The sequence below is a fragment of the Onychomys torridus genome, chromosome 2, assembly GCF_903995425.1.
Source record: "Onychomys torridus chromosome 2, mOncTor1.1, whole genome shotgun sequence".
Lineage (NCBI taxonomy): Eukaryota > Metazoa > Chordata > Mammalia > Rodentia > Cricetidae > Onychomys > Onychomys torridus.
The window spans coordinates 132,847,410-132,866,146 of NC_050444.1; the positions used below are offsets into that span (position 1 = coordinate 132,847,410).

Here is an 18,737-nt window from a genome sequence, read left to right on the forward strand (position 1 = left end):
TCCTGGCTCGCACACTGGGTGGACTGCTTCTCCTGCCATAGCCCTTCAAGGTTCTTAAGGCTATCTTGGAGATGCCCCAGAACCCAGGACCTGGACATGGGCTACCCACCAACTACATCTCCCCAGAGTTTAGACCACTAAGGCTAAGTTTAAGAAATGAGTCTGTCAGGTCCTGTGGAGGGAAGACCCTGGGGTGCTTGGCAGGTAGCCCCAGGCAGTGTGTCTCCCTTCCCACCCTCTTCTTGACAATACTACCCAAAGTAACCTACCATCCTCGTCAGTGCGCACCAGCACCGGGCTGCTCTCAGGGCCAGGGCCCACATCCGTGTGTGCCCGCACCCACACCCGGTACTCCGTCCACTTCTCCAGGCCCAACAGGTCCCAGCTGGAATGCTCACGGCTGATGCCATCCACCACATGCCGCTTACGGTCCTCGCCGTCCACTGCCTCATAGGCCACGGAGTATTGGGTGATAATGCCGTTGCGGCTGTCAGCTGGCGGTGGAACCCAACTTACCCGGACTGTGGTGGAGCCCGTGCTCACACATGTCACCTTCTGGGGAGGGGCGGATGGGGCTGGGGAAGACAAATGGGGGGAAAGCAGGCAAATGGAGGGTGGGGATCAATCACAAGCACAGTGACCAAGTCACAAGGCACTGGAGACTCACCCAGTCATCCTGAGGCCCTCTAGTCACACTGTTGCTGAGATGGTCTGACTCTCTCTGAACTAGCTTTCTACTCTTAAAAACGCATGCGCGCGCGCGCACACACACACACACACACAGACATACACAGACGGTATGTGCAGTATCTTCACACGCACATATGGAGTTCTAACAACGTCTCTCCCATGCATATGCCGTCTCACACAAACAGGGTGTGTGTGCATATATATATATATATATATACACACACACACATATCAGAACTTGGAGAATATAATCCTCTTCTGGGGATAATTGGTACAAATCTGTCTTCTGGGTTAAGACTACCTTAACCTGTGCCTCTGTGGTCAGGGTCTCTGTGCTTAGGTTCCTAAGTCTGAAGTTAGACACGGGGATGGCTAGTGGCCACTGAGGTTTGGAAGGCAAGTACTCAAAGGACTCCTTAGGAACCAGAAGGCAAGCGTGTGCTGGCTTTTTGCCCGGTGACTTTCCTAGATACCACTACAGACACAGGAACTCCCTTTTACCTCCGGCTTGCCACTCCTGGCCCAGGTAACTTCAACAGCCCTCCCTCCACGGGCATCAGAGCACCAACGCTCCAGGGGTTTGGTATCGCTCTCCTTACCCATCTCTGCCTATGATGAGCACACCACCAGTGCCGGGAATGGCTCTCCCTCCAAATCTGTGGCCTTCCACCTCCCCTGTACAACCCACCTCTTGCCTCAGGTACATCCCCCAGGCCTCAGTGTCCTACTCCCTGGGGACCACCATCCTAACAGTCTTTACATTCAGCTTTGACTTAAGGTGCACCAGTGTTCCATTCTCAGTTTCCCAAACTCACTTCCTCATCTTCCTTTTAATGTGTGTGTGGTGCACGTGTATGTGAATATGTGGGTACATGCACCTGCGCACACCTATGTGAAAGCCAGGGGATGATGTCAGGCATCCTACTCTATCATATACCACCTAATGTCCTTGAGACAGTTTCTCACTGAACCCAAAGCTACCCTGGCAGTCAGAAAGCCCCAGAAATTCCCATCTCAGCCTCCCAGCAGCGTTAGTGCTATGGGTGTGTATGTGGCCATGCCCAAATTTTTGTGTGAGGAGTGCCAAGGATTTGAACTCAAGTCCTCTTGATTATGTAGCAAGCTCTCTTAATCCACTGACTCATCTCCCCAGCCCGATTTTTCCACCCTGCTTGACCCATACTAGGTAATAAATAAGGCAGCGCTGAGCCGTAGAGAAGCTGTATCTCCAGGGAGGCCCACCCCGTCTCCTTGGCTCCCTGGCGACCTGCTGAAGTCCACTCTATCTTGCTCACCTGCTACTTCACAGATAACGCAATCAACCCACAGTGCCCAGACCTCCAGCTCCTTCTGCCTGCAGGCACGGAAGCTTGCTGCCACTTCCCTATCGTAGCCTTGGTATTTCCAGCGACCAGCCCTCTCTTCCTGTACTCTCAAGAGTGGAGTCCAAGGCCAAGCTTTCCCTCCCCCACACTCTGCCCCCTTCTTTCTCCCCTCTCTCCACGCTTCCTGCCTTGTCCTACCTACCTCTCGCAGCAGCATTTAGATACACTTCAAGAGTTCCTGCCTTAGAAGAAAACCCCATCCTCAGCGCCACAGGCCCTCCGGTTACCCCAGCCCCTTACGGCTAGTTCCCTGATGACATCTAAGCATGTCAGCTTACCTCCTTACCTCCCACAGCCCCTCACATCTCCTCCAAGTCTGCTTTCCCACTCCATCCAATTCCCCTCGGCCACTCAGCAGCAGCCTCAGGTCCACCTTCGTAAACTTGCTCTGTCTTCCTTCCACCCCTAGATTTCACTTCGTCTCCAGTCTTCTCAGGCCTGCCACCAGCTCAGTCCCACCATGTCACCACACTTCTACACTTGACAGACACAGCATCCTGGATCTGGGTGTCTGAAACCAGGTGTACTGGTCACACCTGCTTCCACCCACTTCCTGTCCTGGGGCAGTGTGCTCTTTCAGAGCCTTGCACCAGAAACTGGATATACCTCCGTATCCCTATCCCACTGCTCTCCATTTTCCATCCATCACCAAGTCCTGGCCAGTCTGTTTGCTAGATAACTCAAAAATCCACTATTCCCACTTGAGCCAAGCCTCCAAACTTTACCTACTCCACTGAAAAGGCCTCTCAGCGACCTCACGGGCCACCAGTCCATGTTCACAGAGCAGGCGGAGCTATCATCCCTGTTCTTCAGCCCCGACTGCTACAGCTTGGGTGGCTGCTCTGGGCACAGTGGTCCGCAGAGTCCCTGCTGAGGGCCACCATGGTTAGCTTCAGCCTAGTTAGCTTCCATCCTTGCTTCAGTCTAGGAGAAGTGTCACATCTCCAAGACACTTCTCTCTCATCTCTTGCCAATGGTGCTTCCTCCCCACCCCTCATCTCACTTAACACGAATGTAATTAAAAGCTCATTTGGGTAATTACAAGCACACTGTATGTCTCAGTCTTCTGGGGGCCCTGTGGATAGAGGCCTTGTATTCCGGCCATGCCACCAGACTGATAGCATGTCGGCTACAGCCCCCAAGCAAGAGCACAGCAGATTGTCTAGAACGAACTTATGACTACAAAGTCAGGGACCTCTGCACACACAGTCCCATGTCACTAGGACTTTACTGACACTGCCATCCATGCTTATGGTTTCTGTGACACAATGCCACTCAGCCCGTCATACCATGATCATCTTATCAAAGAGGCAACCTTGCAGACAGTGGCATACTGATCAGAGATGGGCCATCTAGTATCACACTAACATCCCCCCCCTGCCTCCCCCCCACTTCCACAACCTTGTCATCTTTTTCTGGGGAGCTAGAGAGCTACAGACAGACATAGCCACAGGGTCACACCTAGGACACACTGACACGTTCAGGTGCTATAGGCCAGGTGTTCACTCTCTCACAGTGGGTTCTACATAATCATGTTGTCACACAAGCCACGTGGTCCTACACACTCACACAGTCACATTCTCATGGACCTGTCCCTGAGTGCAGAGACCTCAGGGAGATTACACAGCTCCTAAGGAATTGTCATTTAGGGTATGAGGAAGGGGAAGTGGTGGATGAGATGTGAGGCTCTGGGGAGGGAAGACAGGCACCTAGGCAGGTTTGTGCCATGGCAGCCCACCAAATCAGTGGTATGATCTAGGTATGGAAGGAGGAGGACAGAGGATAAAGATGAGTCACAGACACAGAACTTACCTGTGTGGGGTAGAGGGGTCACAGGGGTAAGAAACAGTCAGAAGGCTGAGCGGGGAGCAGAGAAGGCAACCACTGCCTGGACACAGACTAGCAGGACACTTACCTGTCCCTTTCTTGGGGTCCAGACTCAAGAGCCCAGACTGGAGTCCAATACTGGACTCAGCAGACCTGACCACCCACCTGCTCGAAAGGGAAGGGTATATATATGTCTGTGTGTGTCCCAGCCCAGATGTGACAGGTGTGTCCTAACCAGATGTAACAGGTGTGGCCTAAGCAGGCACTTACTGGACTGTGCTGTACGGGCCTCTATGGTGGGAGTGAAGACGCCCACCCCCATATCCGAGCGGGCAGCCAGCTGGAAGTGGTACAGTGTGTCAGGCTTCAGGTCCTCTAGAGTGTAGGAGGAGGTGGGGTCGAAGGTCACCTTGTGCTGGAAGAGCAGAGAACACTTACTGACTGCTCAGATATCAAAGGCCACTCAGGTTATTCCCCGAGTGGGCTGCAAGCAGCTGGCAGAGGCCCCACTGTGCTTCTGTGACAGGCCCCACCCCACACAGTCACACAAGCCTCCCAAGAAATACGCGGCTTGACTCATACCACAGCTACCTCAAAGGTCACAAAGACCAGCAGGGATCTATGGCCCCAGGGGAAACGTCACGGCTAGGACAATATAGCACATAGGCCACAAATGCAAGAGACCAAAGGTAGACCCTAGATGCTGCCTCCAGCACAGGAGTGGTGTAGATCACAGAACTACAGAGGCTCCAGGAGCCACAAGGCCGCAGAGAGAAACCCAGAACTGGAACCTGTCTAGGTGTGCCCATCACAGGCCCCAGAGGACCCGGAGGATCCTCCTTCCCCACTTCCCAGCCTCATGGCTCACCTGCTGGCCTTCATCCTCTGCTGCCCAGTACACCAGTTCATACTTGGTGATCCGCTCCTGCGGAGGCAGCAGCCATGACAGCTGGATCCTGGTGTCCGACTCAGCTTCGGCCTGGAAGTCTGCAGGCTGTGCAGGTACTGCAATGCCCACCCCAGGCACCATCAGCTTCACGACACCTCCAAGGGCCCCGTGAGAGGGTGCCAAGCTCTCACTCCTTTGACCCCCTGTGACCACACATCTGTAGTACGGCACCCTCGCCCTCCCCAAACTCCAAATTTCATAGGCTGAGGAAGCAGGAGTGACCCTGGCCAAGCCTCTGCTGCCAGCTGTCTAGCCAGAACACGGGCCCCCACCTACCTCCCTGCTGTGTCTTGACCTGGATGGTAGGGCTGGGTGGGCCATCACCCACGGCAGTGAAGGCAAGGACACGAAGGCTGTAGGTGATGCCGGGCAGCAAGCTGCCCACGGTGGTAAGGAGTCCAGCATCAGTGTTGTGTTTATGCCAGGCGCTCAAGGGGCGCCGAGAGTCTGGAGTGTAATAGACACGGTATCCCCGTACCAGGCCATTGGGCTCCTCAGGCGGCTCCCACTGCACCAGCATGGTGCTGGCACTCAGCATTCGGGCCTGCACACGGCGTGGAGGGCTGGAGGGTGCCTGCTCACCCGTCCGAGCACGTACCGCCTCACTGGGTGGTCCGCGTCCAATGCTGTTAACAGCCAACACACGGAAGGCATATTCTGAAAAAGGGCTGAGGCCACCAATGCTGTATCGGGTGGTGGCCACACCATCCACTTCCTGGAAGGGGCCCTCTGTGCCAGCTGCACGGTACTGGATGCCATAGTAGGACACAGGCTCTGCATTTCCAGAGTCCCATGTCAGAGTAACACTGGTGGCGGTCGTCTCTGTCACCACAAGATCAATTGGAGGCTTTGGCAGAGCTGAGGAGAAAGAATTGATGGAGGTCATGACTCTGAGAACATAGCCAAGGCATCATCCAAACGCAGCTTATGGCCACCCGAGTGTGGCTGACACCTACAACCCACTTGAAATAAGGCTTGAAGAGCTTATGGTGACCCCCTAGGGGCAGCTACATGAGACACTGCAGCAAGGTCTGTTGGTGGTCCCAGGAGCTCTGAGGCCTTTAGTGTGTAACACACTGCTCTTGGGGACCCTGCCCCCAGGATCAACATTAGCACATGTGATTCACCTAACAGACCTGGTCCTGTGAAGTTCCACACAGTTCACACCTAGACGAGGCAGAGACCTGCTTGACGCTTATCTACTCTCACTTGTACCAAGTATGTGTAACAGAGGGTGTGTGTGTGTGTGTGTGTGTTGTAGTATCTCTCAAGGACTTGGCCTTAAGAGTTCAGAAAGAGCCGGGCAGTGGTAGCACATGCCTTTAGTCCCAGCACTCGGGAGGCAGAGGGAGGCGGATCTCTGCGAGTTCGAGGCCAGACTGGTCTAACAAAGTGAGTTCCACAACAGGCTCCAAAGCCACACAGAGAAACGCTGTCTCGAAAAAACAAAACAAAAACAAAAAAGCCCCATGACTTGGCTCAAAGTGAAGGTGGCAAAACCCCAGGCCATGTTTGCTCCATGAAGAATAACCACTAAATACGAGGCACCACTTTGGTGCCACTTTGTGGTCACATCCCTGCTTTCTGAAATTTACACCCTGGGGAAATAATTAACAAATGAGTTGATGGTAATTGTGTATAAGGACAGCAGGAAAAAACACAGCTTATCCTCAGATGGGGTAAACAGGAAAAGTCTCAGAGTGCCTGAAGGGAGATGGTGAACCTCCGACTATTACAGTGGACGGGGAGCAGGCAAGGGGACGACTCTACAGTATCTATCCGTGTGGCTGGTCGGTACTGAGTGTGGGAGGCCAGCTGGTGTGCCTGGGTGACTCCCAGAGCACTGTGAGTCCCTGAGGAAAGCTACCTTTTGCTTTCATAAAAGGAAAGAGCAGAAGGCCAGCAGTGTTATTCTCAGTACAGGTGTGAGGCCCCGGGTTCCATCCCAGGGACCCAGGACCCAAGGAGGATCAGGTGGACGACACAATCCTGGTTGACATACCCTTTAGCTTTTCGCAGTACTAGGAATTGAATCCAGGGCTTCATACACGGTAAGGGCTCCACCAACCAAACTGGTCCCCAGCTCTTAGTTCGTATCTTAAAAAATCCACCCACGTTAAAGGCATTGGTGCATGCCTTTGATCAGGCATTGGTGCACGCCTTTAATCCCAGCACTTGGGAGGCAGAAGCAGGAGGATCTCTGAGTTCAAGGCTGGCCTAGTCTACAAATAGTGAGTTCTCCAGAGCAACAGAAGGAATTGTTTCCATTCCTACCACCCACGCCCAGAAAAAAAAAGTGTGTGTGTGGGGGGGGGAGGGACCATTCAAGTTGCAGCATGAAGGATGAGTCAAAGGCAGACAAGAGCAGAAGCAGGGGATCATGGCAGAGCCTGCCACATAAATAGTAAATGCAGGGCTGGGCAAGGTGGGCCTTCAATCAGAGCGCTGAAAGACAGGGGCAGTTGGGTCACTAGTTTGAGGCTAGCCTGGTCTACATAGTGAATTCCAGGACAGCCAGAGCTACATCCTGAGACAGTGTCTCAAATAAATATATAGATGATAGATAAAAACACTAGACATATTTTGGGCTGGAGAGATGGCTCAGTGGTTAAGAGCACTTGTTGCTCTTCCAGAGGGCAGGGGTTCAATTCCTAGTGCCCACATGATAGTTCACAACTAACCATAAAATTTCCAGATGATCTGATGTTCTCTTCTGGCCTCCATGGGCACCAAGCACACCCATACATACATGCAGGCAAAACACATAAAATAAACTGAATAAATCCTTAATAACTAATTTTTTAAAATTATAAATATTAATGTTATTATGTGTCTGTCCCCAGAGGCCTGGGCAAGAAAACCTCTCCTGGCCTTAGCTACCACTATATCCTTCTCACTGGAAGGCTGTTCAATCCACGGATTTGCTGCTAACTAGTGGTACAGGCTGTGAGTTCAGACCACCAAGGATAGGGCTCTGCTTTGTCATTTACACCAGTGTGACCCTGGGCAAAAGATGTATTTGAATCACTCACTTGTAAAACGAGAATAATAAGAGCCCCTGTCCCGTGTCGTCCCTAAAGAGCACAATCAACTTTTACTTTCATGATGCCTGCCAACTGGGAATACCAGCTAGCTATTCCCAGTACCCCTCCTCTTCCTAAGGACCTGCCCAGAGCTGGGGCACCTTACAGGAGGGTAATGGTCCTTCAGCCCTGCCTGTACCGTATCACAGAGCTCCATCAGCCAGCTCCCGCTAACAGAGGAAGCTAGCCGCTGGCTGAGGCATCCCGAACACTTACCTTTTACTGTGACCTGGGCTGTGGCTTCTATCATGCCTAATGAAGAGATGGCCACACAGGTATAGTTGGCAGACCGCATGACATTGCTCAGTTCCAGAACGTTGCGGCCAACTGGCATCTCGTCCTCTTTGGTAAGTTCTTCGGCACCCATCATCCACTTCACATAAGGCATGGGTGCACCCACTGCCACACACGTCAGATTCACACTGCCACCCGGCATCACCTCCTGGCTGCTGGGAGGGATGGAGAAACGAGGAGCCACGCGACGCACTGCGGGAGGAGGGAGAGGCACTCACAGGCTGGGCAGGCCACAAGGGTGGACAGAAGGGCAGGGGCCCCTCATCAAGGACGCCTCTCTTGTCGGAGCCAAGCCCATGGCTCAGAGACAGGAGGAGTGGTGTCCCTGGGGCCTGGCTCATCATTTCCCACCTCACTTTGGGACTAGAAGTGGTCCCTGCACACAGGGACCATCTGGAACACCTCGTAGTGAGAACTTGCAACCAAGCTCCCATGGTACAGCCTGGGACACTCAGCCAAGGTCACCCAGGACTTAGTGCAAGAGCCAGGCCTGTTAGAGCCACAGTCCAGGTGGTCCTCCAGTGACCACCCTTGCTTTCTCCTGACTCCCCTCCTCCTGTGTCTCCAGAGGGACCAGATGGGGCACCAGTGAAAGAAATCCAGGTCCTCAGAGCATGGCTGGGACAGGGCAAAGGATCTTTCTGGGAGTAACATGGCCACCTTCTCTGGAGTCAACTCTCCACCTCCAGGCCACGGCCCCAGGAGAGTAGAGGAAATGGCACAACCAACCACCTGCTGGACCTTGGCTGTGCTTACGGTCAGCCTGGGGCCCACAGTGTGGATAGCCTCTTAGGAGGGCTAGTACAGGGACAAGGGGTCGGGCGGGCCAGGGACGTGGTCCGCGGGCAGGATGGGCATGATGATGGCAGTAACATGATGAGGGTGCCCAACAGACGGCTTTCTGCACCAGTGAGCAAAGGTCTCAAGGAGGAGGGTGGCCGTGCCTGGCCGCGACCCCCAGCCTTCGACTCCCCTGGCCAGAGGCTGTCCTGAGCTTCTCAGTCCAGGGCACAGCCCGGAACCAACCCCTCAAGTTGCAAGCTTGGCACAGACATTCAGAGCATGCGGAGGGGTAAGGTGGACAAGACCTAGCCACACATAGGCATGCTTGGCATACAGACAGGCCATGCAGCTGCTGGCAGAGGCTCCTATGGTCTCCCTTACATAAAGGGCCAGAGAGGACAGGCAGCAAGCCTAAGTGACCCAAGGGCACACTACGAGAGCACTGGTCTCTGAGAACTCTCGCTGGGGAGCCCAGCCATGCAGAGGACCCGTACGTAGTACCACATACAAAGCATCTCTCTCAGCCCCAGAGCACAGAAGCAGAGCTAAAGTACTGGCAAAGAGCACCAGGTCCAACCTCACCTCATTTCACTGCGGTCAAACTGAAGCTCAGAGCGGAGACACTTAGTAAGTCACCAGGTTGTATTGAGGCTGTCCAAGACCTCTTTCAACATGGATTTCCCTCCAAACACATTGGTAAATGCCAGCACTGACCCCTAAACTACCGCCATCCCTCCTGGGGTCACCCGAGTCGCTCTACACTGGCCCCTCTGCCTCTCACTCTTCTCCACTCCCACAGACAGCGGGCACTCTCCTGATTGACAGGTTCCTGCACGTTTCCTGATGCTCTGCGGCCAGTCCAGTCTCGAAGACCTTGCATAGAACCTGCTTCCACACCTTCTACGGCTGTTTCACTAAGTCCTACAGGTGGATCACAACACTGGCAGGCCCAAGCGAGTCACGGCGAACGGCTCGCAGACCTGGTCTGTTCTCCAGACGCACGTCAGGTATTCGTTAGGAGTGTGTTGTCATGTCCAGACTCCTGCCGCCTTGTCCTCAAGCAGCACCTCATCCTTTTCTCCCCACCCCCCTTTTTTTAAGGAGTACTAGGGATTGAACCCAGGGACTCATACACGCCAGGTTTTGAATCTACCACTGAGCATCACTTCCAATCCCATCTTCACTTTCTCGAGGGGAGCCACCTCTCTTTCTCCATTCTTGGCACATGGAGTGTGAGATCCAGATCCGGCTAACGAGAAACAACCTTTGGACCAGAAACAACCTTTGGCTGTTTGCACAACCGGTGGGAGCTGTAACAGTGGACGGGGGCAGCTGAGCGCAGGCTGGAGCCGTGCCCAGGGCATGGGAGGACCTCTCCAGCAAAAGATAACAACAGTGGAGACACAGCAGGAGGTGATGTCAATAGCCCAACCATACCGTCTGAAGGCCTGGCTCCCGCCCTGCCCAACATGCAATCTCCTTCTACACCCCGGAGTCCTGTAACCTAAGGGAGTCTTTGCTTTGCTTGTATTTGCTTCTATAAGTACATTTCTAATATCACTCTTTTCAAAAAATTATTTTTTGGTTTTTCAAGACAAGGTTTCTTGAGACCAAGCCCTGGCTGGTCTCGAACTCAAGAGATCCCTTTGTTTCTGCCTCCAGAGTGCTGGGATTAAGGGCGTGCACCACCACTGCCTGGCATAATCTTTTTATTTATTTAGATTTTACTATTATTTTGTGTATGAGTATTGCTACCCTGTATATGCCTGATGCCCAAGGAGATGGTAAGCTTCCCATAAATACTGGGAATCGAACCTGGGCCCTTTGTGAAAACAAGTGCTCTTAACCACTGAGCTAACTCTCCAGCCCTAAACATTTTTATTTATAAATTTGTGAGTTCCATCCTTAGCATAGTACTGCCTAAGTACTTGTGCACCACATATGTGCTGAAGTCCAAAGAGGCGAGGAGAGTGTTGGATCCTCTGTAACCAGAGTTACAGATGTTGCAAGCTGCCTTTGTGGCTGCTGGGAACTGAACCTGGTCCTCTTCAAGAGCAAGTGTTCTTAACCCCTGAGCCATCTCTCCAGTTCCCTTTATCACATGTCTTAATGTCAGGAGGCCACATGGCTGATGACAGGGTATCACAGACATAGCAGTTCTTACGGCAAGGAACAGGCATGTCCCAGGGGCATGGCTGCCAAGTGTCCCACGACAACAGACTCCCCTTCAAAACCTCTCAACTGGCACAAGGTGAGGCACAGACAGGCTTTGTCATGGGGCCTGGGAACTCCATGGGCTTCAGAGCAGGTCTCATAGGTGGGCGCTACAAGGTGAGGAACAGCCAGGTCCAGGCCTGCCAAAGAACGGAGTAGTCCAGAAGACAGGAGTTGCCTCCTGTCCTCCAGGCCAGCTGCCATCCGCACTGAAGGAGGACAGGAGAAGCCATTTTTTTTTTTTTTTTTTTTTTTTTTGATACAGGGTCTATATATATAGCCCAGGTTATCCTGAAGCTCACTATATAGTCCAGACTGGCTTTGAATTAATAAGATCCACCTGCCCCTGGCTTCTAAGTCCTGAGATTAAAGGCAAGCACCACCATGCCCAGAAGGAAGGCACTTGAACATTCCATGGCCATCATGTCTCAACTGCAGATGGGGAAAGAGTCAATACTGACATGAGAAGCAGCATGTCTGCCTTTATATGGACAGTAAGGTTAGGCCTGTGTGCTACAAGTTTACATCTTTGAAAGCCATGGTTGGCAGGGCTGAAGGAGGCCCCAGGAGGCTATGGGAAGAGCTTTAGGGCTGGGTAAAGCTGGAGAAAGCTGGAGCTCTACATGGCATACAGATGGGACTTTTGACATTTATGCCGAGGAAAAGGTCAAGGCCGCAAGTCTGGTTCTAGTTAATGGTGGAACCCTAAGGTAAGAAGGGGCCACTGGGTGTTAGAGCCAGGAGGTTCTGCTGCAGGAAGCAGGTCCTTGGTCAATAAACCTCAGGCACACACCTCAACATGTCCAAATTTTACCCCTCAGATCGTCCCCAGTAGACAGTGTTTTCAGACCCAGCAGAGACCTCCTCATGGGTCAGCCTATAAAGCCAGGCCAGTGCCCTGGCCACTCCTTCAAAAGCCTCCCACTCTAGCCACTGTTGGGAAACTGAGACCCAGTAGGAACTGATACTAAGAATGGATTTTATTTTCCTCCAAGAAGCGGTGACAGGGAGAACCCTAGGGGCCAGAGAAGTATGAAGTCAGGGTTACCCCAGTACTAGGAAAGGGACTCAACTACAGGCCCCAGGTGTACCACTGACAGCTTCACTCACACACTAGGTACCAGCCATGTGCAGAATCCTGGAAGGCAGTTTCCTAGCACACAGGCAGGTCAGCACATCTGCAGAGAACAGTGTGTGTGTGTGTGTGGGGGGGGGGGGGGTAAAGGGCAAGAGAGCATCTTGAATGCTCATGGGCCCGTGTCCTGAACTGCCTCAACAGCTACCTACCCTGGTGCCAACAGCTGGAAGTGGCTGGGGCCTCAACACAGCATCTCCACCATCCTCCCTGATGCCAGAAACACAAAGCCTCCAAGGGATCAGGACTCACCCTGGACTTGGTCTATTGACAGAAGCATCAGCAGGGAAGGAAGAACTGGAGCTGGGAGAAACGAACCCTCTTAGGGGTCTACTCTCAGGTTCCAACAATGCCGCTCTATTACCGTTCTCTGAGCATCCTTAGTGCTGACATTTTATAGACAATTTCCAAAACAGGGCCCTGCCATTTCTGGATTATATTTCAGCTGTAACTTTTAAGTCTAATTATTTGCACTGACAACCCCCTATAATAGGGCGGTGCGGCGCCCAGAGGCATCAGCATTCAGTGGAGTGACAGCCTAATCGCAGGGGGAGGCAGCCCCGCAATCTGCATTCACTTGCGGAAATTTCTCTGATGAAAATAACACAACATTAAGGAGGGGATAAGGGGCAGGATCCACTGTATCAAGATAAAATAACTCTTTAATAAATAACCTTGTGGCTGCCACAGAGCAGTAATTAAATGCTGGCACACCCGGCACACAGTTTTAAGTAAAGCTAGAAAAATGTAAGATGCAATTATCAGCACCAAACAAATTACCAGCCCGGCAAATCCCCCCGGAATATTTAGAAACTCATTTCTCCTTCCTGTTAAATATTTGTGTATGTGCTTATTTTTGGTGGGACCACAGGGTGGGTGGAGGAAGGGACAAAGGATACAGAGGGAAGGTGAAGGGGTGTGTGGGGAGCGGCTGCAGACTGGGCTGTCTGCTGATGACTGTTTTCCGAATGCCCTGGCAGATCCGCCCGGTCAGCAAAAAGGTGTAACCGAAATGCCCCAGAGCTCAGGAGTGCACATGGATGGAGGCTTATGCTGATACCTGAGCCCAGGCTGCAGCCCTCCTCCTGACCGGCTCCCTTGTCCTCCTGGAGTAAACTCAAAACCACAGATCAAGATGCAGAGGGCACCTGGTAGCTCGGGTCTGTCCTATGCTTCTTCCTTGGACACAAAAAGCCCAGTGGACTCTGACTCTTTAGACCACGGGATATGTAAAGGACCACTAGCCCCTTGCTGGCCCAGTACTGGGAGTAGAGGCCTGGCTCCAAGGGGACTGCTCTGGGAGGGAACCTAAGGAGTTTCTAGAAGCCTTGCCCAACCTACAGCAGAGCTAGATTGCTATTCAAGGCCCCAGTACATTCCAGTTGATGGTCCAGTCACTCCAAGAATAAGCAACCCGGATCTGCTGGATCTGAACGTCCAGTGCCACTGCTCAGCATGGGGCTGAGGGTTGTTAGCTGGCTAAGAAGCCACATAGACTCTTCTCTTGGAGAGGAACAGAGGCTGGCTGGGAAGCTCAGGCTGAGAGGTCTAGGCAGGCGGGATGACCTTGGTTTGGACTTGGCAGGAGAAAGAAAAGAAACAGTACCGAGGTGATGCCACCTGCCTTGTGTCACGGCTATCACGGTCTTTGGAGGGAGACCACGGCTGGCCTTCAGTCTCCAACAGTCAGTCTGCTTCATGGAGCATTGAAGGCTCTGGGGGCCTCAAGGACAGGGCAGACTGCAGGACTGTGTCCTATACTGCAAGATCTCAAGGGACAACTCATTCTAAATTAGCTTCTTCCTATCGTCTCCTGTAGTTCTGGCTTCTTTTAGGCAGATATGGCCTACATAAGGGTGGGGAGATGGTAGAGGTTTCTCCAACCCCCTGTACATGCCAAGCACTTCAGCCCTCTGACCACAGCTCTCCACAATCATTCTTGAACTCTACCAGGAACAGATAGCTAGCCTGGCTTGGGTGCAAAGGTGGGGTGCAGTTTTGAGCCATGCACCATGCATGCATGGCCGCTCCAGCAGCGGAGCCTGGCTGAGGGGACATGCAGACACACAGTGCGTCAGGACTCAAGCAGCAGCAGGAGCATGCAGGGCAGAAGGCCTGCCCACCCATCCCTGGTCCTGCCTGCCAGCCAGCCCACACACTGATGAGCGGAGGCCAACTGGCGGGCAGGCACGGCTGGAGCGAGCCTGAGGGAGCTGACCAAGCCCGCTGGTCCCAACTGACGGGCACAGTCGGTGGGCGAACTGTAGATGGGTAAGAAGTGAAAAAGACCAACCTTCTCGCTGATCTGAGAGATGAGAGTTTGGGTTGATGGCAGAGTGCGATGAGGATGAGAGGGATAAAAAAAGACAAGGAGAAACACAGAGAGAGTAAAAACAGGCCAACCTCCATCTGCCCACACAGCACAGAGACGAGACAGGACTCCTGTGCCCCTCGCACACACACGTGCACACAGGTGCACACGGACCACGCCGCTCACAAAAGACTCAGGACTCATGGAGGGACACCGTGGACAGGGCTGGGGCCCACCAGGCAGGTGCCAGGGACGATGAGAGCAGAACCGGAGGGGTAGAGGCGGGCATGGGCCAGTCCCATACCCCACACACCCTCACAGCTCAGTCAGACCTGGTAAACTGGGCTCTGAGGCCAGGGCCCACCCAGATCACAACCCCACCGAGGCACACAAGCCACCACAGCCCCACTGCCGTGAGGAAGTCCCACGCTGCACACCATGCCAGTGCGAGGAGCATGTCTGGATGCCTGTGGGAAGAAAGGCTGGGCGGGAACACCCTCATCTCAGGCAGCAGTGGCTTGGGTGCCAGGTCCCTGCAGAGAATGGGGAGCATGGCAGTCCTGGGTCAGGTAGGCCAGGCTTTGCCAAGGGCAGGACTCTGCCTCGGCCCAGGAAGCTGTATGCCTGAGAGCTGGAGGGGAGACACGCCACCATGGATGGGAGGAGAAAATGAGTCACTCAGGGAGGAAGGGAGTCAGATGGTGATGGAGAAAGAGGCTGGTCCACCCAGCATGCCCGGGCCTGCTAGACTGTGGGCGGAACTGCAGGCAACTGTGAACAAAGTCAGATGTAAATGCACGATGTGTGTCCCCCGGCGCTGTCCCAACAGAAACCCAGGCAGCTGGCTCTCACGGGCTTCCTGTGCACCTGGAAGCATGCCCGGAGCTTTACACATACTGCCCCACTGGTGGGAGCAGCCCCAGGGCCTCAGAGACACAGGGAGAGTCCTGACAGTTTGGGGGACAGAGGGACAGTGAGGGGAGGCTAAGTCTGAGAAGACGAGTCAACAGACACAGGAGCACGAAGTTAGAGGTGGGGAAGAAGGGCTCAGGAGGCAGAGGGTCTCCACAGCGGCAAACTGCCTCTGGCTGTCAGTGTCTGCAGACCAAGAGGCACTACCGGTACCTGGCTGGTTAGGGATGCTTCTAAAACACTCCACTGTGCAGAGAATAGCCCTCAAGAAATGCATCCAAAATCTAAAACGTCAACAATGCTAAAGTGAAGAAACCCCTGAGCTGCTGGGCAGTGGTGGCGCATGCTTTTAATCCCAGCACTCGGGAGGCAGAGGCAGATCTCTCTGTGGGTTCAAGGTTACACAGAGAAACCCTATCTGGGAGCGGCGAGGGGAGGGTGTGGGGGTGGTGGTGGTGGTGGGGTGGACAAACAAACAAAAACAACAACAAAACTCGGGGCTATAATCCACATTGGCCTGAATCAGGATGCTCAGACCCTGACAGAGTTGGAGACTTCCATGTCTGGGTAGTAATAAGAACCACTATGGAAGGACATCTTGAAGCCACTATGTTGAGAGACAAGAGGCCAGCAGATAGGCTCCGGGGCGAGGCAGGGTTCTTCCACACCTATCCACCCACATGCAGAGTTCCAAATACAGAGCTGGTGGCTAGCGCGATACAGACTGTCCCAGAGCAATCCTCGGGGTAGACGAGGCTTTGCTAGGCATAAAAAGAAAACTGGGGGGGTTGGGGATTTAGCTCAGTGGTAGAGCGCTTGCCTAGCAAGCGCAAGGCCCTGGGTTCGATCCTCAGCTCCACAAAAAAGAAAACTGGGAACATTATGGGGCAAGAGTCCCAAGGAACAGGGCTTTTCTTATGTACATAAATCCTAGACCCAAAGGGCCAGTGTGGATTTAGAAGGGTTCTAGATATGAGGCAGAGTTGGGAGGTGGCGTGGGGCAGAAGCCAGGTTGGCTGTGTTAGATTCTAGACAGGAAGAGCTGAGGGTAAAGGAACCGCTATATTCCCCCTACCTCCCAAAACTCTTTTAAGTGGAGTTTATCCCAGAAGATGGGATAAGGCAGGATCTAGCTACAGTCATGTCCAAGTCAATCACACGTGGACAGTGGGGACTCTGGAAGTAGGGATGCTCCAAGGAGTTAAGATCTCCTAGTCAGTGCCCTAGCTGCCACCACCTGCCACTAGGGCCACAGCACAGCCTGGCAGTGCTAGTTGAATGGGTGTGGTACCTAGATAAGACGCCCCATCCATCCTTTTTGAATCTAGGTGGCGTTTTCCTGCTTTGGTACTGGCTCTGGGCGCTCTACCCTAGGAATCGGCCATAAAGCAGCGCTTTAACACCTGGCCTGGGCCTTACAAAGGTTCTGCCTCGATTCTACTTTCGGGCATAGCCAGGTGCAGACAGAGGCTGCCTTAGTGAAGCCAGGGACTTCACATACTGGTTGAAGAGGGAGGAGGTTGGTCACTGCCAAGAGTCTTTTCAGCTGCTAACCTCCCAGAGGCAACTTGCCAGACTCTGTGCCTTTGGTAGATACTTAGCCTGGGTCAGCCTGGGGTGAAGGCCCTGCTCCTTACATTTCTACTCCTCTCAGCCTTCAGGAAGGGTTTGGTCCCTGGGCTCTGTCCCGATGGTATTTCTAAAGACGGGAAGGGTCTGGGTCCCTGGGCTCTGTCCCGATGGTATTTCTAAAGACGGGCAGTGGGTCATCTCTACTGAACTGGTTTGCAGGACACCTAACAACAAGGGCAGTGATAGGGGTTTCCCAACTCCCATGAAGGAACACGATTAGCCCAAAACAAATACCTCCTCTGCCTTCGTTGGACTGCTCACCTAACAGGCTGACACCCATTGCCTCTCCAGAACCAACTTGTGCCCTGGGGCACGGCAGGCCCTCAGTAAGTAGCTGGCAGCTTGCTTCTCTCTGCCTTGAGTGAGCAAGTCTATCAAACTGCTCTGACAGTTAAGACAGGCCACTGCCATCACTCGGGCTCCATGAGCTAGAGGAAGGGCAGACCCTCCTCAAAATGGTGAGGAACCTTACTCCGGATAGAATCACAGCTGCAGGGAAGCTGGGTCTCACCAGTGATCCCCTAAGAGGGGCAACTTAACTTTTAATGACATCCATTTGTACAGGAGGGCTAGGTAAAGGGGCAGTGTGGGTGGAGGGCTTCCATGGCCTCGCCCGGGCACCATGCTCTCTAGACTATCCCATGTGTACTCAGAGAGGGCCAGGGTTTGATCCCCTTGGGCTATGAACAGAGGCTGTGCACACCAAAACAGTTCTCAGACCTTCAGCTGAAGATCCAACTGTAAAGAGCACACAGTCCATCTAGCTCCAACTGGGAACACCCAAGACAATATACCCATCAGTATGTACAGCTACCTCAGCCTTACCCCTAACATGGGGGGAGGGGGGCGCTGGGGACGGGCCATAGCAGGCTCCTTCAGGAAGGCCCATCTGGTCCATTACTGAGGCCTACAGGATCCAAAGTTCAGAACCAGAGTCTTGGAGCCCACCTTGCTGGGGTAGGCAGGAGGAAAGTCAGATCAGGCACACACAGCCACATGCAAATGCATGTGAATACCCCACTCCTTACCCCACCCCGGACAAAAGACATATACACATACACACACACACACACAGAGCAATGTCAAACCAGGTGGCAGTGGCACACGCCTTTAATCTCAGCACTTGGGAGGCAGAGGCAGGTGGATCTCTGTGAGTTCGAGGCCAGCCTGGTCTACAGAGTGAGATCCAAGACAGGCACCAAAACTACACAGAGAAACCCTGTCTTGAGAAACCAAAACAACAACAAACAAACAAACAAACAAAAAACAAAAAAATAAACACGAGAGCAATGTCTCTCTCTCTCTCTCTCTCTCTCTCTCTCTCTCACACACACACACACACACACACACACACACACACACACACACACACACACACACACACGTCTGCTTAGAAGCCTCCAGACTCCCAGAGGGCTCAGGCCCAGCCAGCAAGGACCTACAAGAGATACAAATGCTCCCAGGGGTGTGTGGGTGGGGGTGAGTGTCTGCTTCCCCAGGGGCCTGAAAGGAGAGAAGGCAA

The 18,737-nt window shown here is 53.3% G+C and overlaps 1 protein-coding gene across 21 annotated transcripts in view; it reads right to left on the bottom strand.

The window, feature by feature from the left end:
- Ptprf (protein tyrosine phosphatase receptor type F) overlaps nt 1-18,737 on the bottom strand; it is an 83,165-nt gene that overhangs the window by 23,072 nt on the left and 41,356 nt on the right. For 9 of the 21 annotated variants that reach the window (XM_036179505.1, XM_036179487.1, XM_036179488.1 and 6 more), the window contains 6 exons: nt 14,654-14,665; nt 8,151-8,420; nt 5,128-5,709; nt 4,771-4,907; nt 4,173-4,317; nt 270-575 (listed from right to left, as the gene is read on the bottom strand). In XM_036179505.1, the coding sequence (XP_036035398.1) occupies nt 270-575; nt 4,173-4,317; nt 4,771-4,907; nt 5,128-5,709; nt 8,151-8,420; nt 14,654-14,665 (1,452 nt within the window). The remainder of the gene's footprint in view (nt 1-269; nt 576-4,172; nt 4,318-4,770; nt 4,908-5,127; nt 5,710-8,150; nt 8,421-14,653; nt 14,666-18,737) is intronic. The other 12 variants (XM_036179495.1, XM_036179494.1, XM_036179493.1 and 9 more) reach the window with 3 other exon arrangements.